The 21,176-nt window shown below is 56.5% G+C and overlaps 1 protein-coding gene across 1 annotated transcript in view; it reads right to left on the bottom strand.

Annotated features, from left to right (window-relative positions):
• Positions 1-21,176, bottom strand: part of COBL (cordon-bleu WH2 repeat protein) — a 110,887-nt gene that overhangs the window by 51,308 nt on the left and 38,403 nt on the right. The window contains exons 4-7 of the mRNA XM_040964493.1: positions 10,499-10,690; positions 6,914-7,124; positions 5,964-6,192; positions 2,048-2,142 (exon numbers count right to left, since the gene is read on the bottom strand). Coding sequence (XP_040820427.1) covers positions 2,048-2,142; positions 5,964-6,192; positions 6,914-7,124; positions 10,499-10,690 — 727 coding nt within the window. The remainder of the gene's footprint in view (positions 1-2,047; positions 2,143-5,963; positions 6,193-6,913; positions 7,125-10,498; positions 10,691-21,176) is intronic.

Genomic DNA, 21,176 nt, shown 5'->3' with positions numbered 1-21,176 from the left:
CCTGCAGCACCACTATCCCACGTGGCTGCTGGTTTGTGTCCCAGACACTCCCTTTCCCATCCAGCTCCCTGTGTGTGGCCTGGGAAGACAGCAGAGGATGGACAAAGCCTTGGGATCCTGTACACTCAAAAGCCCTGGAAGAAGCTCCTAGCTTTGGATTAGCACAGCTCTGGCTGGTGCAGCTAAATGGGGAGTTAGCCAGCACATGGGAGGCCTTTTCTCTCTCATCATTAAATGCAATTTTCAAATAAAAATAAAAAAATCTTAGAGACAGGGAAGGGTGGGCAGGTACCCCGTCATTGCTGAGGACCATACCCTGCCTCCCAGGTCAGTCTGGTGGGTGGCAGGCAGGAATCGAGTTAGGAACCTGTGGGCTGGGACATCTGCCCGCTGTGTCATCTCCGCAGCTCTACCCCTCCTGTCGGCCCCAGGCAGCTATGTTCCCAGGATGCACCTGTGCCTCACCTGGGGCAGGAAGGAGGGGGAGCCATGGAGCTCCTGGGAACGCTCTGGTGCTCCGGACCCTGCCAGGTCCATCCCAACCTGTGTAGTCTGATGCCAGCTCTGCCTCCCACCTTGGCTCTCCACTCACACCCAGGCTGGTTCCGCGAGGCGCTGCCCACAGTCCTATGGCCCCGCACTCTCCTTCACCCCAGTCCTCATCTCCAGGGGGGCCAGAACTCCAGGTGAAAAACCCTGGAAGGACATTCCACGTGGTGGCGGAGCTGGCAGCATGCAGTGCTGGTCATGTTCCCTCACACTCCTCGGCAACAACAAGAACCTTCACGGACAGCCCACAGTCAGATTCCAAAGCTAACCGAGCAGTCGCTTGTCCTCTGCCCAGAAGGGTGAGGAGGCTGGGAGGCGCTCAGAGGCCACCTGGGGAGAGGCGTTTGCAAGCACACAGGATAGGAGCCAGATCCAAGACAAGCAGTGATGCCTCCAGCAGAAGGGAAAGGGAGCTGAGCTCGCACCAGTCTCTCAGAGCCCTGCCAAGCCACACTGGAACCCCCAGCAAGATCCAGGGTGTCCGTCTGCAGCCTGGGCTCACCCCCAAGTCCAGCAGTGGAGGGCACAGGGCCAGGAGCCACCAGCCTCAGGCCCAGCGCGGGGACCCACGTAAGCCTGGTCAGGAGCCTCATGGCTGCAGCACACCAGCTGGCGGCCCCGAAGCCTGGCATGCAAGGGATGCTTCTTTTGAATAGGAAAAGTACAAGACAATAATAAAACACGCCCTTTCTGGAGGTTAGAAGACACCAGGGTTTGGAGATTCCATGCCTGATTAGTCATTTCTACTTTTTGTACTACATCTTTACATACTTGCCTAATATTGCTGAGGAATTATTTCAAAAAGACCAGCCAGATACACACAACACGAACCCTGCCCAGATCCTACTGTGGATCAAAACTTCTCAGAAGCACTGGGGACGGGCCAGTGCCCAGGCCCTTGGGCTGGCTGTTCCAGATAGCCATGGCTGCCCAGACTCTGGCTGCTGGGTGCTGAAGTGGCTCCGCATGGCCAAATGCAAACGAGGGTCAGGCCTCCCTTGCCCCAGGGGACACCTCTCTAGACCCCAGTGGGTGTCCAGAATGGCAGTCAGTACTGGCCAACCCCTGTACATTCTACCTGTTTCTTATACATTAACATTATGCTGTAATGACAAGTCATACAGACGACAGCTGGTGCTGCAGGCGTGATGTGCACGTGGCCTCCAGCCCCCAGGTGCCACCCTGCACGGCACTCCCCATCCTGCCTGAGACCTTGCAATGGAAGCCCCAGTGGAGGCTTGCTGCGGTAGCACTCCCTCCTTCCCTGGGGGCGGGGGAAGCCAGGACCGCGGTTCCTCATGCTCGGAAGCAAACCAGCACAGGTCTGGGACAGACCCCTCCCAGTCAGAGCCACGCTCGCCAAAGCCACCACGTCACAGGGACAGACCCTCCCAGTCAGAGCCACGCTCGCCAAAGCCACCACGTCACAGGGACAGACCCTCCCAGTCAGAGCCACGCTCGCCAAAGCCACCGCGTCACAGTGCACACAATCCATTACCTTATGACTGCTTCTTCGGTTAGCTTTGAAAAATCCCAGGATTTTCTTCTCTTTATCGGTCTCTTCATTGCCAAGTGAGGATTTTCTGAAAGTCCCTGGAACATCAAAAAAAAAAAGAGTGCAAAGTTCTTCTTCTGCCCTTGAAACAATTCCAAACTCTTCACTTGGGAACTATCGTGGAGTGAGCAGCCTCCTCACAACCCTTTCACGGCTCTGAGAAAAGAGAATCTGCTTACTGCTTCCAGAGCTCCCTGCATCACCCAAGGCCTTCAGAACCACGACAGACTAACAATCACTTGGCCCAACCCAGCCCCATCAGCTCTTCCATCCCGTGGTGCAGTCACACACTACCTACTGACAAGAACGCTCCTGTTCCGGGCTCACTGCTGATTTCAGAAGTGGCACAGCCCAGCAGCCAGGCACCATGTGTGGTGCTGAACCAGGGGAGGTTCAAGAACAGCTGCCCAGGTCCACAGCCTTGCTGCCCAAGTCCAGCACAGCTGGGGCCACCCACGGCTCCCTGAGATAGCCCATGTGGTCTGAGCTCACTCCCTCTGGGGGCAACTGTTTCTTTTCACCCCCAGGGCTCTCAGTCCTCGGTCTCCCATCTTGGCGTTCTTGTCATCGGGATCTAACAAGGAGGCCAGGCCCTCTCTATGAACAACAGGCAACCACAGGCCTGCAGGGAAGGTAGAGCAGCCCACCAGCCAGCTGGCTTCGGCGTCTGCTGACACGCCTCCTCGGAGTCAGGGTGGGCACAGGTCAGAGCGTGGGCACTGCAGCCGAGATGGTATCACTACCTGGCAGCCCCCTGGTCACAACAAAACAAACTCGCCAGTCCTCATACCATCCTGAAAGGCACACAGGCTCACACTGCCGGCAAACACATGCAAGGGGTCTCAAACACACGCATCCAGACGAGCAGACGGCTCAGCACGGCGCGAGTGGGAGACATGCGCTCACACACATGTCCTGCCGGGCCATTTGGTCACAGGTCCACAGCAGGGAGAACCTGAACCTCGGACATCAACATGGCGCTGCATGGTGCCTGGATGTGTGAAGTCACGGAGGTGCTGGGGTGGCAGACACGAGTGCACCCCACGGAGGGGGCTCCCTCTGGGGGCAACTGCACAGAGGCTGTGTCCTAGCAGGCCCAACCCATGGGCACGGACAATGCCAGAGCAAATGCCAGGCTGCCGTCTCTCCCTCTCTGGGCTGAGGACTGCTCCATTACAACACAGGCCACCTCACCCCAGCAAGGGCGCAGGGGTGACCCTGGCTCCAGAAATACTGTGCCTGCCCATGGCTGTGTGAAGGTGGCAGGGCCCAGGCTCACTGCTGCTTTCGGAAGTGGCTCTTCAACAGGCTCATCTGTCTGTGGCTTCAACGTGCCCCTTGGGCATGGCAGAGCCCACAGGAGGCTTGGTTAGACACAAGCTGGGGACATCATCCTGGCATCAGGCGCCTGTTCTGAGCTGTCAGAGCAGACTGCAGGGTGGGCTAAGTGCCCATGCATGGCCACGCCAGTGTAACCTGGTCTGAGTCTGCCCATCTGAATGGGCTGCTTGGCACCATCATGGGGCACATGAGTATGGAAGAGGCATCGGGGGTCCCTGACACCCACTCCACTCGCAGTCCAGACTCCGGACCAGCACTGCTGGACGTTTCCCTCTTTAAATACTTTCTTCCTGGAAATACTATCTCTGTTGTGAATGCTTAAGAGATAAAAATCTTTCTGCAAAATCAAAGATACATCATACAAGATGATTTTAATCAATCTTTCACTGCATGTGTGTATGTGCATGTGTGTGTGCTAAACCTGTTTCCGACCTGTGTGTGCACAGGAACACATGCGTACAAGACTCTTACGCTGATGTGCGTGTTTCTCCACACATCCTTCCTGACACAGATCTCTGCCTACGGAGAAAACTCTCACCAACAGGATCTGAACAGAAGCAACAGTCACTGGCATGCCAACTAGGAAAGCTTCAACCTCACACTCAAGTCCGCCACATGCAGGAGAAACCCCAAGGGCAAGTTAGCACGGGTCACAGAGGCATGGCCACTTTCTGCACTCGCCACTCCACCAGCCCCAGGGACACCCAGGCCTTCCGCTGCGGCATCCCTCAGGGCTTCCACACTCCAGCTGCACAGCTGAGTCTCAGGGTGCGGGGACACAGCACACTGCAGCAGCACCTAGGTCAGCTCTACAGCGCCCCCAGGTGGCCTGCAGGCCCCCACGCAGCATCCCGCCCTTCACGGTACCTCCATGGCTCAGGCACGGCTCAGACTGCGTTTTGGTCAGAAGAACTGGAAGAGGTAGGGAAGCAGGAGGTGAGCACCCAGCCCCAGACCCACAGCAGCCCAGTCTAGGCCGCAGATGTGATGGGGTGTGATGGTCATGAGGCCAGGCATGAGCTGGCCGCAGGTGTGATGGGGTGTGATGGTCATGAGGCCAGGCATGAGCTGGCCGCAGGTGTGATGGGGTGTGATGGTCATGAGGCCAGGCATGAGCTGGCCGCAGATGTGATGGGGTGTGATGGTCATGAGGCCAGGCATGAGCTGGCCGCAGGTGTGATGGGGTGTGATGGTCATGAGGCCAGGCATGAGCTGGCCACAGGTGTAGTGGCCATGTGTAGTGTGGGTCTTGGACCTGAGCTCCCGGCGTTCCGGCTGGGTTGCGCAGGCCACGAATTCAGGTGTGAGCTGGCCAAAGCCTGGCACTCGGCCTTCCCAGGGAGTCCTGGGGAGGGTGGCGTCTCCCCAGGGTCACCCAGAGGGTCAGTCAGATGGCTGCTGAGGTTGCCTGCAGGTAAGGGACTCCAGGGACAACTTCCAGATGTTTTTTTCCCACCTTTTCAAGGGCTGGGGTGGGCAGCAGGACCCCGCGGGGCCTTTGGCAGGGTAGAGGATCAAGCGTGCCCAGCTGGCTCACCTCAGGCTAGGTCCAGCTGAAGGGCAGGGCCCCTCACCGGGGGTCTGGGAGGTATGGGGAGCGGGCTCAGGGGCTGGGGAGTGGCTGACATCTGATAGCTGTGTGGCTGCCTCTGCGCCAGGAGGCCAGGGGCCTGCCTGGGTCCCTCTGCAGCAGCGGGCAGGTCTCGTGTGACTTCTGCCATGCGGCGGGGTTAACAACTGTCTTCTGGAACAGGATGTGCGGCACACAGCAGAAACGCCTTCTTCTTTGGACTGGAGTGTGAGCTTGCTTTGGCTTAGTGGCTTGCAGTTCTGCTTCCACAGGGGCACCGAAAGCAGAATCAGGGCTGGCAGAGCCAGGCAGAGGTACTGAGCAGCTGGGCAGAGCTGTGGACGCTGGGAGAGTTTCTGTCTGCACTGTGTGCAGCATGGCCCCAGTCAGTGCAGGGTTTGTCTTGGCCAGTGTGCTGGCCACTGAAGGAGCACAGTCCATATGACTCCCATTCCACTGGGACACAACCCCTTCCTCAGAGTCAGGTTATGCAGGGGGCCTAGGAATGTGGGGGCTGTCCTCTGAAAATGGACATGGCACCATCCCTATCCTGTCTGGTCAGTGAACATGAAGTGTGCGATGTGTGCTGTGTGATGTGTATGTTCTGTGTGAGGTGTGTGTGTATGTGGTCTGTGGTGTGTGTGTGGTTTGTGATGTGGATGTGTATGGTCTGTGATGTGTGTTTGATGTGTGAGGTGTGTGGTCTGTGGTGTGTGTGTGTGATATGTGTGTGTGTGTGAGGTGTGTCTGTGGTTTGTGGTGTGTGTGTATGTGTGATATGTGTATGGTGTGTGTGTGTGAGGTGTGTGGTCTGTGGTGTGTCTGTGGTCTGTGGTGTGTGTGTGTGAGGTGTGAAGAGTGTGTGTGATGTAAGAGGTGGATGGTGCACCTGTCATGTCCATCATGTGATGCCCTGGCCCGTGTCGGGCAGCAGGGGGCAGCGCTCACCTCCTCTGTTGTCCCAGGCGTACAGCTCCTTCAGTCCCAGCTCGTTCAGTGACTTGGACAGCTCCAGCTCCTCCCCGTTGATGTTGTCCCTGAGCAGAACCACGTGGTCTGGACTAACGTTACACTTTGCACAAATGATGGGCAGAATGTTCTGGAGTGGGACCTCAGGGCTCACACGCACAACAGCTTTCTGTGTCCGCAGGTAGTTCACCACCAGGCGCATAGATTTCTGTGAGAGCAGAGCAGATGGGGTGGCTGTGTGAGCTACCATGGGTGTCCGACGCAGCAGGAGGCAGCTTAGCCAACTGCCCTGTGACACCCACCTGCATACTGTGATTTGAAAAGGCAGAGATATTCAGTTGACCTTTCAAGAGTGCCAAAGGACTGAGCAGCGTGACTTTCAGCTGGGGCGAACTGTCCAGACTACATCCTTACATGATAAGCCCCAGGAATTGATTTTCATTAAAATTCCCAGCTCAGAAGAAAGCTGTGGATGCGATGAGGAACTCCCCAGACACAGTGAGCAAATATCGATGCCCCGACTTCTCATGGGGAAAATGCCCTCCATTTCCCCTCTCTCTGGGAAGCTGTGCGAATGTTCCACAGACCCTGACTGCCTGTGGAAGCATGCAGATCCCCACAGGTGCACCACACCACAGGACTGGCCATGTTGCAGGCATGCGGAAGCTACCTGTGGCCAGCAGCTGCTGCTCCGGAAGTCACAGCACCAGGCCATCTGAACAGACTCCTGACAGTCAGCAATGTGCAACAGAGCAATGCCAATGCCACAACACAGCTCAGCGTTCTGCAAACTCTGACTCCTTGGCAAAATCCAGGCCAGGGCCCAGCTCCATCCATCCTGGGGAACAGGTCTCAGCCACGCAGTGTGCCTTGGCCCTCAGAGTCCCCGTTCCCCGCCACGCCCCCGCGGGCCCGGCACAGCCACTGACCTCGGGCACCTTGGGAGGGACAGCTGTCACCTTCTCCTCCGCGACCTTCTCTTTCAGATGCACTGTGTGTATGTTCAGAGTCCCGAGCAAGGTGTTGGGCTTGAAGCTCAGCGCCTGCTGCGTCTCTGCAGACCGGGCCTCCAGGGCGTGGTGAGACGGGTTCAAGTGGTTCTGAAGGCACAACTCAACCAGAAGGTCCATCATGGCCTGGCTGCAAGCGGAAACAAGTGATGATGATGGTGACGGCTTCCCGCCCAGGGACGCCGGGGGCAGAGCAATCATGCAGATGAGAGAAGACCGCCACAGTGCCTTAACGGCTTACAGGTGACCGTACAGAAGGACACCGCCACCTTTAATTCCAGCATTGCCATGAGAAGAGCAAGCAGGTGACAACTGGGAAAACAGCTGCATATCTAGTTTAATGTGTGGGTCTGCAGTGTGAGGTCTCAGGCTTAACACGCCATGACTGACGGGTACGAGACTCTGACGCTCAGCTATTCCCCCACACGTTGTTCTCGTGGAGGCTGGGTTCTAGGCTGTGGGGGCACCACAGCCCCCCAGGCACACACTCTGACCAAAACAGAATCAGGGGACCGGAAATCCTCGACACAGGGAGGCTAAGGCAGTGGCTTACAAAGATAACTCCAGGGCCAAGTGGATTCTATGGAAACTTCTACCAGATATCAGTGAAGTCAATGTGACCTGAAACAACAGTGGGACAAAGACTCCAGGTAGCAAAGGGTCGGGTCACTGTCCCCAAGGAACAGTGCTGAAGTTCTCAACAAATGGCTGGAGCAGAGCTAACCGCACATTACAAATACTCTGCACCAGGAGCAGGTGGGATCCACTGCTGGGTGCAAGGATGGCTCAGCAAGGGCCAGGCCCTCAACGGAGCTCACCGTCACCACAAAGGGGCCTGGACGACCACACAGTCAGGCTGGCAATGCTGCCACTCCAGTGAATTAGTGGGCGCTGAAGCACAGTCCAATCAGCACATGGATCCCGTGCCCAGGTAATACACAGCAACGGATCCTCTGAGGATCCATTTCCCAAGACCTCAGAATTTGTGCAAACGCTGTTTACAGCCTCTGCACCGACCAAGTCTCTTACAGGCCTCACAAATGCCAGCAATTTGGTACCCACTTCCATCAGTGGACAGATAGCCACATTCACATCTGTGATCCTGAGAGCCCAACAGGCAGGCACCCTCCGTAGGGGCCAGCGGGTGCTGTGTTCACAGCAGCTACTCCGCGAGTCATGCCACACAGAGCCAACCTCACCAGGAGAACGGAGCATTAAGAGCATTAAGCAGACATCCAGTGGCCTTTGCTCGAGGACACAAAGGAGGTGGACACATCTCCACAGGCAAGGCAGGTGGCTGGCAGAAGGTGTGTCGGGGGAATGGCTGTGCATTCCAGGAGCTGACAGTTTTCCTAGTATTCATGGGACCAGAGGTTCTGTGGTCCCAGCATCCTCTGCACCTCTAAGGGGGTGGCTCAAATGAAGACGCAAGTTAGCCAGATCTAACTGCAGGCAGCTCCTGGGAGAGCAACCTCCTCCCAAGGGTCAGCATGGGGCCCCTCCTCCAGCCCTGGGGAGAGGGACCCAATGCGAGGGCAAGCTGTGGCTGTGACTGCTCAGAGCTGCCTCCATCAGTGCCTTCCTGACAGCCTGGGGCTGGGGGCTACCAGGAACTCCTCCCCTTGTGCCTGGAAATGGGCAAGCCCAATGTGGGGGGCTGCCTGCACCCGAGATATTCTATAGTGACCAGTGCTAAGGAGCCTACCGCTGCAGAAACACAGTGGCGACCGAGAACCAGGGCAGGCATCCCCAGCTCTGTAAAGGCTGAGTCTGGCTTCCCTGCCTAGCCCCAGGGCACCTCAGCACAGCACACACAGCCTCATGCCACTTCGGCTAGCTCTCCTCCTGCTCCAGGACAGCACGATGGGAGCAATGAGGTCCTTCTAGCTACAGGTGGCATCCTCCAGCACTGATCTGAGGACCTGCCTCAGCCCCCACATGTATTTTCTTAAAAATATATATGTGTGCACACAGCCAGAAATGTTAAACCCACATGTGAGAATGTGAACAAACTAGAATGAACTCACTGATAAAGCTCCATACACATTCTAGAATCATTCCAAAGCCTGTAATAATCCAACATGTTTTGAACTCATGAAGTTTCATGGAGCATGTGCTTAGGAACACGCGGTCCAAGAGCCTGCTGTCTGGCACACAGCCCCAGGACACCGAGGCTCTGGGCCTGGACCCCTCGGCTGCTGGGGCACTCCCCTCCTCCTCCATGGCACAGCAGGCCCCACTCTGTGCAGGTGGCCCAGGGAATGTCTCGGCCTCCCCCGATGCAGCCAAGGACTTCATGTCTGCTGAGAAGCCTCGGCCAGCTCCAGGTGGACCCTGAGGCCAAGCCAACAGCCCTTGTGTCCCCCATGCCTTCTGCCTGTGTCCTTCTGCCCACTGGACAGGCATCTGGAGTACCCCTCCTTTGGTAGCCGGCCACTTCAGGAAACAGTTGAAAGACCCGTAGGGCTTCAGGCGCCATCTAAGTGCCATGCCATGAAATCAGCATCCTGCAGATACCCGGTGATGCAGGCTGCTTTCCAGGACCAGCCCTCACGTGTGGATCTGTTATCCTCTCCATCCCGATGAGGCTGTGGACACTCACGCCTGCCACGGGATCCCTCACACACCTCTATGCTGCCAAGGTCCCTGATGTCATCTTTCTGTCGCCTCCAAGCCCAGAGCAGGCTGCTTTTCCAGGGCCAGTCCTCGAGTGTGGAGTCTGTCATCTGCTCGTCTCAGGATCCCACACACACCTACCTCTGCATGCCGCAAAAGTCCCTGGATGTCGTTTTTCTGATGCTTCTCTTCTGGGTGTGCTATTTTGTCACAGCAGTCACAACAGCCAGCAATGGAAATAGTACAGGACTGACAGCCACGGAACCGTGAGACTCTGATCGACACCAAGCGTTAACTTGAAATTCCACTGGTGCAGGTACATCACAGCATGGCAGGTGGTTCTGCTGGCACTTGAGCTGTGCCCTCTGAGGGTGCAGCAGCTGCTGACACCAGGTCACAGTTGGGCACAGCAGCCAGTCAAGAGGGTGTTCATGGTGCTGAGGACCTAGAATGTTCCCTCACATTGGAAATCAAGGCAATGAGTTTCAGTCCTCGATATCACTGCCTGCCCCTGCTTGCCAGCTGCTCAGGAGGCTCAGGGGGCACCTGCACGGTCCCCCAGGAAGCTGTCCTCCTGGCTGTGGGACTGCAGAGCTAAGGATGCTGTGACAGACTCGGCTGCTGCTCCAGTCCCAGGGGCCATGACTTTCCTGGAAGTGGATTGGGTTTTCCATCTCAAGCCTACCGTTTGCAGTAGGGAACCACAATGTCCCAGCTCTGTTATGGACTGAGAGCTCATTCCAGGTGACATGGGGTGGGCATCCCAGTCTGTCCCCGGTGACAGGGGGAGGCAAGTCCTGCATTGCTCCCAGAGCTAGCACAGGACACATCATATCACAGCCTCCTTTCCCCTCTGCAGTCCTTGGGGGGTATGGGGGAGACCCTTACCTGCTGCTGACCACACTCTGCTTCTCCAGCCCACTGGGCAGAACCACAGTGAGGGTCAATGGCCCATCCCTAACCGGGGCCAGGTTTGACTGCAGGCTGAGGTCAGAGCTTCCCAGAGGCCTCTGCTTGTCCAGGGTGTTCAGGAGGGCCGGATTCCCCGGGGGTGGGGGAGCCCGGGCCTTCATCTTCTTCCTGCAAAAGAGAGAGGCACTGAGCGACAGTCCCCACTTTGCACAAACCCTCCTTGCCAGAAACACCACACGGCAGCAGCTCCAGCACATTCTGGTCATCTAGAAATTTGTTTATTTGGAGAGACAGAAAGCCCCACCCACTGATTCACTCCCTATTTGCCTAGAATAGCTGGGGCCAGACTGGGGCCCGAGTCTGGAGCTGAGAACTCTACAAAGGAACCAATTTTTTGAACTTGAAGCTGAGTTTGGAACACCTTCTGCACCTACTCAGGAGCCTCTAACCCTTGACGGGAGCTGTCCTTGCCGACTGAAGCCCATGGCTAGAAGCTCTGTGGTTCTTGCAGAACAGCCAGCAAAGGTTAATGACCCCGCTTCACAGAGGTATCCTATTTTACACGTGGAGCACGTGTATGGATGTCTACACATGTCCACATGGCCATATACGTGCACACATGTTATAAATACATATAGAAGGATATGTGTATACCCATACGTTGCCTGTACCTCGGCAATCTCAGAAGAAACGAATCAAAGCTATGAGTTCCTTTAAAATACTAAGGCAGATTTGAAACCCATAAGTCACTTGTTCATCAGATGCATCTTCCACACCATGGCAAAAAAAAAAAAAAAAACCTTTGCACTAACATAAACTCCCACCTTAATCCCATCTTCCCACAACCGTTCTGAAGCACTTTCCTGTGCGTAAGCGCACACACACACGCACACACACGCTCCCATGTATAAATGTCTGCATGCCGCTTTGTGTTAGTAAACACACAGGCTCACACACCCTCACAGACAGATATGCACTTTCCTGTGAAGACCTGATTTCTTATGCCTTGCTGTCACCTTGTCCTCGGGGTGCTAGCACAGGACCGACTTGACTGTATGGAGCACTCACCACTTACAAGCACCTGTGCCAGCAAATGCTTTGGGAAGCCTTACTTGTTTAGCCCTCTGAGTGCTTCGCAGCTGGGAACAAGGAGCCTCGGGGAGATGTGCAGCTCCCTGCTCGTGCAGCATTGTTGGTCTTGGAGCCCACATGCAATCAGAGCCGGCAAAGACAGCTGGCTTGCTGTGACCATCTCCTCCCACCCTGGCTGGACCTGCTCTGCCTGGACATTCACCAGTGGCCCTCTGAGCACCTGGCACACTCACCCCTGGCAGCACTGACAGGAGGTGAGTGCAGGAGCTGTGCTTCTAGGGCTCTGCACCAGAGAAACAATGTCACAAGTCCATGTGGCAGGAGGCTCAAAGATGCCCCTTACAAGCCGGCTTCTGATGCAGATACACAAACCATCTAAGCACATAGCAGCAAGCAGGCAGGCATGCAATGGAACCATCCATCAGAAAATGAACAAGCCACGCTGTTATACCAGCACAGGGCACACAGCCTTCCAGGGCACAAAACCGATTTCCTCCCAAAAGGAAGTCTCAAAACATGACTTTTCAGAGAATCCCACCTTCAAAATTTATTGTCATTGTATCTGAAAGCAGAGAGACAGAGACAGGGAGAGGAAGAGAGAATATCTTCCATTGGCTGGTTTGTTTTCCAAATGCTAGGAACAGCCAGTCTGAAGCCAGTCTGGGTCTCTCATATGGGCGGCAGGGACCCACAGACTTATGCCATCCCCTGCTGCCTTGCAGGGCACAAGGGAGCAGAAGTGGGATGGAGACTGGAAGGGCCAGCACATGGGCCAGGAAGGGGATGGAGACTGGAGGGGCCAGGACATGGGCCAGGAAGGGGATGGAGACTGGAGGGGCCAGCACATGGGCCAGGAAGGGGATGGAGACTGGAGGGGCCAGCACATGGGCCAGGAAGGGGATGCAGACTGGAGGGCCAGCACATGGGCCAGGAAGGGGATGGAGACTGGAGGGGCCAGCACATGGACCAGGAAGGGGATGGAGACTGGAGGGGCCAGGACATGGACCAGGAAGGGGATGCAGACTGGAGGGGCCAGGACACGGGCCAGGCCCTCGGTATGGGATGCAGCAATCCTGGGCATGGATTTTCCACTGAACCAAACACCTGCCCCTAAAATTGCATTTCTGCAAGAGGATCATGTGTTGCAGCGTAGCTCACATTCTGGAAAGGTAAAAATGCCCAGCTGTGGCCTGCAGGTGACAGATGGTAGGACAAATGCAAGCATTTGGCTGCGTTTACTTCTACACACCTCCCGGTTGTTCTGTAACTGTGCCACCTGTACAACGAAAGTGATTGTTTACAACAGAGACGACAGCACCAACAGGGTTCAGATGCAGCTGCAGAATCATTGGTGCCACACCACAGGTCAACCCTGATCCTGAGCTAAGCCTCAGGTCACTCCTGTCACATTACAAGCTCCAGAGGAACATTGTAATAGCGCTCCATGCTGTATTCTTACAGACAGCAAAGGGGTCAGAGTGCCACCATCACAGTTCTTGCTTATTTACTCCTCACTGGGACAGCCTGGGCATTCCATCCAGCATGGAGACAGCCTGGGAGCCCCATTTAGCACTAGGACAGCCTGGGCATCCTGTCCAGCACTGGGACAGCCTGGGCCTTCCGTCCAGCCCTGGGACAGCCTAGGTGTCCCATCCAACACTGGGACAGCCTGGACTTTCTGTCCAGCATTAGGACAGCACTGGGGCAGCCTGGGCGTCCCATCCAGCACTGGGACAGCTTGGGTGTTTTGTCCAGCAGGAAAGGCATATGGGCCTAGCTTTCCCTAGCTCACACAGAGCCCAGACAACATGTGCCAGGGCCTGGAACTCTAACTACACATGATTTGGTTCCTGCTAGTAAGAAGAGATGAAAACAGAGGGAAAAAGCTAGCGACCTTCCTCCGGACACTGTCTGCCCTGCTGGGGGCTCAGGTGACATCTGAACCCCAAGGATGAAGGTCTGCACCAGCTGCCTGTTCATCCCACTCTTCAACCCCATCTGCTCGCTGGCAGCAACCCCAGCCATTCACACCTGCCCTGGACCCCAATTCCGGGAGATGGGGTTGTCTGAGGCCCCAGCCCCACGTGGACAGCCAAGGCCAGGGAGGTCTCTGTGGCCTGCACAGACCAGAAGCACTGCCGTGTGTGGAGCTATTATGCTGGAGAATCTGAGGATCATGTTGCTAGACAGCAACGCCCCCTCGTAAGTGGGCTGGGATTGTGGCTGCAGTGCTTGCGTGCCGTCACGAACGCACCTGGCATGCGAGCTAAGCCTGCAGCTAACACGTAATGACAGGTGCACGCCTTTATGTTTTCATGTGCTGGGAGGCATACACGAGAGCTCGGTATGCACAAACAGCACCTGCAGGGTGCATTAGCTCAAGAACTGCCCCCTCAGCGCTGTGCCTGTGAACACGGGGGCTTCGGGCTGAGAGGAGCTCAGTGCGGGGATCGCCGAGGGTCTCCCTGTGGACTGTCACATGGGTGAGCCGGGTCAGTCTGTCTTCCTGCCTGCAGAGGCACACCATTCTGGGAGCAGCAGATGTCACACCTGCTCTTCATGCACCTAGGTCCGGGCTACAACTCCCTTATCCGAAATGCTCGGAATTAGCACCATTCTGGGGTTGGAGTTTTTCAACTCTGGAATATCTGCACTTGCTTAATGGGGCTAGGAGTTCACTGTGGCTCCTCTGAGTCTCACGTACGGCCTGGAGGTGACTTCATATGACATGCTCAACAGCTCTGTGCAGATAACAAAGTTCTGGGTGTGGAATTTTCCATGTTAATGGGTCAGTGCTTAGAGAGGTTCCGATTTCAGATGCGGAATCTCAACCTATAATGAAACTGCTTATGGGTGATACTAGCCAGGCAGCTCCTGTCCTCAGGCACCGCAAGGAACATGGAGGAGTCTGAGACAGCAATAAAAAGAACATCACACTTGAAGGGACAGCGTGCACAGAGAGGGAGAAGTCACATAACCTGTGGGTGGGTGTCCACCCGGGCAGCGCCCTGGAGCCTGGCCCACTCTCCCTGGGAGGGGCTCAACCTGGGAGAGTGAGCCGGCTTGCTCTGAAGGCAACTTGCCCCATCTGGTGGCCTGGAAAAGCAGTGTGGCCTTTCTCCAAGGTCCTCACAGAGGCCGGGTTGAGTCTGGGGAGCACACCCAGCCCAGTGCAGGTGCTGCTGGCTGCAGCAAGCCACTCAGCCTGGCAGTCCTCCTCCCGCCCACTGCCCAGCAGGGGCAACGCAGGTCTTAGGACATGCCGAGTTGAGTGCACCTGACGGGAACCATCTATGAAGTGAAAATGCATACAGAACACGGCAACATTCCTGGCCTCTCTTGGACCATCAACATCATTTCAGCATCTGCAGCTGGAAGCCACCAAGACTCACTGGGCTCAGGTGATGTGTGTTCCCACACATGCTGGGCAGAGGTCAGCCAGCATTGTGAGCCTTCCAAGAGCCCTCTGCCACGCAGCAGAAGGATGAGAATCCGCCTCCCGCAAGGACCCAGGACGACGTGAGCTGAACGATTCTCTGACTACAAACTGCAGGCTTGGTTTCCAGGCAGCTGAATGAGAACCAGATGGCAGGCCTGGGCCGGGCAAGAGTGCAGATGCAACAGGCAGAACCCGCGGCTCCCTGTGGGCCCCAGGGCACGGACGAATACCCTGACGTACATCTGAGTTGCCTCCGCAGGCAGGCAGCAGACCTGACCCCGCTCACCTGTGTGACAACACCAGTTCCACCCATTTCTCATACACAGCAGCTGCCAGAGAGTCTCAGAGAGCAGCCCGGGCCACCCAAGCTGCTCCTGGTGACTGACCCATCATGAAGCAGGCCTGGTCAGGCTGATGGGTGCATGTTGTGGGCCTCAGGCCATCGCTGTCTCCCTGTCCGCTCAACTCGGAACAGGCAGTCTGCAGATTAGCTCAAGCTGTCAAGCGCTACATCCAGGGCTCAGGAGTTGGCCTGCTCCAGACAGAATCTAACGGGGAGCCTCTGCTGCCCCTGAGAACAGAAGAGGGACAGGGAGATGGGGAACACACCCGGAGGCGGCCGAGGGCTCTCATGCTCCTCCAGACACAGGCATCCTCTCAGCTGCAGAGGAGGGCACCCCAGGCTGGGAAGCCCTGCCACTCCTGCCCTCCCAAGCTCAGGGCAACATCCCTGCTCAGACAAGAAGAGGCGAGCCTAGTGGGGCCATGATGCTACCTGGGTAGCGACTGCACAGTTCCTGGAGTGGCCCTGGGTTGTGGGCAGTGCTCAGGACTGGTGGCTCACTGCAACAACTATTACTATTGCCATCAACTGTTTCCACGTTCACAAAGTCTGTTCTTGCCACTACACTGACTGCTACTGTTACAGCCACTGCGCTGTCACTCCTGTCATACTGACTGCTGTTCCTCCACAACCATGGCAACTCAGTGCACCTGCTGTTACCATAGTTCTAAGGATTACTACTGCTGCAACCACTGCCGCTGCTGCTGCACTGTGACTTCTGTCAGCCACAAGGAGAGAGAAGCAGCTCCTGCTACTCCCAAGCACAGCTCATTTATGAAGCCAATGGCATTCAACACCGGCATAGCCTGTGCTCACAGGAGTTTCAGTTTGGACCTGGGGTCAGGGAAGCTTTCAGTAATCCAACCCCAAAAGATCAGCCTTCTAGATAGGATTCCCTGAGACACAATGACGGGAGCTATCCATAACATTGGCCAAGCCACACAGGCAGGAGCCTTCCATATGGGAAAGTGCTTATCTCCACGCACATCAGGTAAACGCTGAGAGGAACATCTGAGAGCCGAGTCCCACAGCTATTATCCAATGCCAATAAGGGAAGCAGGAGGTACAGGTGTGGCTCGCTTAGCTATTGGCAGGCCCTGCCTGCAGGTGTTGCCCATAGCAACCCCTGCTTCAAGTATCAGATACAAACAAGAGTCTACACTGCCGTGGCCTGTCCAGCCTATCGCCAGCACTGGGATGAGGCACCCAGTCCTCCCACCATTCACACAGGGTTCTGGGGACCAAGCCTTCAGCACCTAGTACACATAAGTCACAGGCTCACTCCCAACTCTGCTGCGGCATGCCCCCTGCCCTGCACCTGCTGCGGACTGGCCATGGCCCGAGCCCATCCCAGCAGACATACTGCTCTGTTTGCCCTGGCTGCCGCCTGCATGGCCACCGTGGGGGCGTGCTTTTCCCAACACCTGTTGTCCTGGGGGCTCACTTGTGCCCTGCAACACATATCCATAGCCTCCATCGAATGCCCCTGGACCCTGCAGTGCCCATGGCCTCCAGGTGCTGCCTGTTGGCCAAGGCAGCCTGAGTCAGCCACCCTGTTTTGCCTGGTAGCTGGGAAATGGGCAGAGAACACTCCCTCAGGCCCCACAGAGAAGACCCTGCTCCTCAGCCCACGCCCAGCAGTCAGGTAATACTCCTTACAGACCGCTCAATGAGCAGATCAGTGGAGGAAACTTACTGCTTCCGCAGCCACCAGGCAGTGTTCGCACACATGGCACGTTGCGCCCGTGCCCTGCCCTTGTCCGCAGTGCCTGCTTTCCTCCCCCAAAAGACGCGGGCTTCTGAGCTTGCCCAGCCTGTGCTGTCCAGGATCTGCAGTGGGAGGCAGTGCCTGGAAAGGCAGGAGAGGCCTCTCTGTGGGGCAGCCCAGCTAGTGACTTATTCATGCAGGTGCCACCTGATGCGGCATGCCCCAGCCCGGGCCCATCCTGCACACATGGGGGCCCGCTGCACCCTCACAACCAAACCACAGGTAGAACTGTTCCAAGTCACAAACCGTCAAAATTCAGAGAATGAAGAGCACAGTGAGTGAGGCGGGAGGAAGCACAGAGGTCTCTGGCCTGAGGGAGGGGCTGGGAGAGGGTAGCACGGCTGGGGAGGGGGCACGGCCTGTTACTCTGCAGGGACCAGCATGTTCTCTGCTGCTGACCCACTGGGCCCAAGGGCATTCCCATGACCAGGCTGCAGCCGGCATCTCCTTTCCCAGGGGTGGGTCTCCTGATGCATCTCTTTCTCCCCAGAGGCCTGTTTCCTGGTTGTAGACATTCCAAGTTCAGAAACCATGCAGTTTCCACCAGGCATGGTGTCCAGTGCCCCTCAGGGTTGCTGCCCGACGGACACTTCACAGGCCACGCCATCCCTGCAATGCTGTCCTCAGAAGGAACAGTGGCTGTCTGGCTCTCTTCCTCTGTCACTGGCTCCTCAGGGTGGGAGAGACGCCAAACGGATCAAAACAGCAGAGGGGCAGTGGGTGCTGAGTGGCAAGTCAGGGGCTGCCTGGGACCACTGGAGATACGATTCCTTCCCTTGGCCTCTCCTGGAGGGCCAGGAGCCCTCTGGCCATGAGTTTTGAGAGGCCAAGGACACTGACCCATGGAGGAGGCCTGAGCTGGGATCTGGGAGAACTGCGAGTTCTCATTTTGTAAGCAGAGCCATGCATTTGGCGCACAAAGCAGCTGACACTCCACGCGGGAGGCCCACATGCTGTGCCACTGCAGTGTCAGGGCCTGACTCCTGGCTCCCTCCGTATGCGCTCCTCGGGAGCTGCAGTGACAGTTCCAGCAGCCTGGCTCCCAGCCTGCAGCAGGAGGTCCAGGCTGCCAGCTCCAGCCTGGTCCTCTTTGCTTGCGCAGGCAGTAGGGGAGTGAACCAGCTCATGGGGGCAATCCTGATGCTTCCCTCTGTCCCTGGCTCATAAATAACAGTGAACGGCTAGCAGCCAGGTGTGTGACTTCTTGGGGAATACTCAGCTTCTGCCTGGCCCTGTGGCTGGGGCACATGGCTAAGGCATCAGATGGCTCAGGAGGAAAGGAGCCTGGGGCAATGAGCGCCTAGACTGAGACGCAGTGGAGGTCTGGAAACGTTAGTGAAGAGGAAGCCCGCTCATCTTCACAGCACACTGAGCTCGCAGCAGACGCCCAGTGATGGAAAATGTGTCTAACGGGAGCAGCACTGATTTCAAAGAGAAGCCCTGGCAACTGTGACAACTTTCCTGGGTCCTTACGAGGGGGCAAGAAGGACCCCTTCCTCACAACCTCCACCAGCTTCCCAAGGACAGCAGAAACATCCATCATCGTGGATGGAGATCTACTTTCAAGGTGCTCCCAATTCAGTCCTCTCCTCCAGGGAGAAGAAAGGAGCAGAGCTGTATTGAGTTCCTTCCAGCAACGTGTGAAAAACAACCTGAGCCGGAGCAAGCAGGAAGTTGAGCCAGGCCCAGTGCCGGGGCCAGACAGGAGAGTGTTTCTCAGCTGGGACACACACTGGGCACTTGGGTGCTGGCGATAAGCCACCTGCTGCTACCTGCCTTTGTGATGGACTGGAAAGTGTTGGAATCTGACCAGCCTGCTCCCCACCCTGCCAGGAGCCAGTGGGGCATGGCAGACCTGGAAGACCTCTCAGGAGGACGATGCCTGCTCCCATGCTTGGGGCTGATGACGCACCCAGGGAATGGCTGGCCCAGACGCAAGGCTGGACTCTCGCTGGATGGCTGGGAACAGGTGATTCTGGGCCCGCATTTTGATGGTTTCATTAGGATCCCACAAATCAGCATGGCGCCTTGCTATCTAACAGCTCCAATTTCATCTCTTGGCCTCGCTTCTCTGCCTGTTGATAAATGTAGTGTTCACTGCCCAAAACAGACAGGAAAACAGCCTGTGTTTTGGACAGCACCGAGGTGGCTGAGGAGGCATGGCACCACCAGGAATGCATGCCCATAGCTGGCTACCAGACAAACGACTCCTCAGAGAAGCACCTACGCCTTTAATTCTTGGGCAAAAATATGACATTTGATAACCTCCCCAGAGCTGCTTCTCAAAATAGGGCCCGGGCCTGAGCCTGGCCATGGCTGCCTGGGCTGTGAAATCTGAGCTGAGCGGCCCCCGGGGCAGCTGGCTCAGCCTCTTGGCCCCTTCTGTCCACCCTTAGCTGCAGAACTGCCTGCCTGGTAAGGCCTGGTCAGGGACAGTGCTTTGGCCCACATCCTACAGCAGTCCTGAGAGCAAGAGTTCTGAATGGGTCCTGGGCCTCAGATGCTGTGCCAGGAAGGGAGAGGGGGCTACTGACTACAGGGCTCCATGTCTGCTTCCTCTTACAGCAGGCCCTTCTGTGGCCATGGCTCTCCAAACACAAGGTGTTCCTGATGGCCGCCAGGACACTCGCACATCCTGTGAGGCATCTTCCCACTGCAGACTCAGTCCAGACCACTGCAAGCACCCAGAAACGCTAGTGTCCTCTCTGTCCCAGCGAAGCTCACCCCCAGGATCCCCACTGGCTGCTGAAACAGAATCCATGCAGTACACATGGTTCTGCACAAGCTTCTCCCACCGCTGTCAGCAGGGACCTGGCCTCCTTCACTCCAAGATCCAGAAGACAGGACCCAGATGCTACTACTGCTCCACACCTGCAGCAAGGAGCTGTTGTTCCACCCACAGATCAGGGGCAGGGGCTGGAGACCTTATGAAGTGAGCAGGCAGACCCCAGGGAGACAGCCCAGGCCTGCCTGCCTGCCAGCGACCTGCAGCAAGGGAGTGGTACAGTAGGTGGATCAGGGACCAACAGACACTTTCCATGCCTGGTCAGACAGTCCACATCTCAGGCATCTGAGGCACATCACAGCCATGGCATGAAGGATGTGGACAAGGCCAGTGTTCTGCCTGCCCCTTTAGAGGGACACAAAGACCCAGCCTGGACCAGACAGAAGCCAGGGGCCTTTTTGGGGTCTCCCACATGGATTGCAAGGACTCAAGCACCTGACCCATCATCTGTTGCTTTCTCAGGCCAATAGCAGGGAACTGGATTGATGACAAGTGGAACAGCTGGGACACCAGAACCAGAAGTAGAGGCTTTACCTGCTATGCTGCACTGGCTCCTAGTAGGTACCTTCTGTGTGAGTGAAACATATAGCAAGGCTACCATGTCTCAAGAGAGCTGGTACCCACCACTGCCTGGCCCCTCGGGGCCTGAGCCCTGTACGGCTCTCCCTCCAGGCAGAGCTTGACTGGGAGGCCCAAGTGTGGTGGAGATTCTTAAGGTCCCCCAAGAAGCCCTGAATAAGAACCCTGGATCCTGATGGTAGCACAAATAGATGAATGAGCGAACAGACAGCCTCAGCCCCGTGTGTGCTGAGCCCCTCATGCTTGCTGTACAGCCATCATAGATTGGTTAGTCCAGTCTTCCTATGTGGGAACCCCTGAGCAGGTGCGAGACATTGTCCCTCAAGCCAGTACAGACTACGCAGCCTCAACTCGAAAGCCAAAAGGTCTCAGACCCCAAAACTCTGGGTACTGATTTGTACCACAAGTGGAAAACTTACCCTTGACCTCAGTCACAGCTTGGTCAATGCTGTCAGAACGTAGGCACGCTAAGAACATGAAAATTGGCTTTGAGCTCTATGTATAAAAGATGTGTATGAAGCATAAACGATTTTACATGCAGATCGGGGCTCCAACCCCACAGCACCTCAATACCTTGGCGCAAATACCCAGAGCTCTGGAAACATGTGAAGCCGCGGCTCCCTTCTGCCCCACACCGGGGGTCACCGA

The sequence above is a fragment of the Ochotona curzoniae genome, unplaced genomic scaffold (genome assembly GCF_017591425.1).
Source record: "Ochotona curzoniae isolate NIBS_2020 unplaced genomic scaffold, NIBS_Ocur_1.0 scaffold_3835, whole genome shotgun sequence".
Lineage (NCBI taxonomy): Eukaryota > Metazoa > Chordata > Mammalia > Lagomorpha > Ochotonidae > Ochotona > Ochotona curzoniae.
The sequence above is the reverse complement of the archived record's forward strand: the minus strand, read 5'-3'. Positions and strand labels throughout refer to the sequence as shown.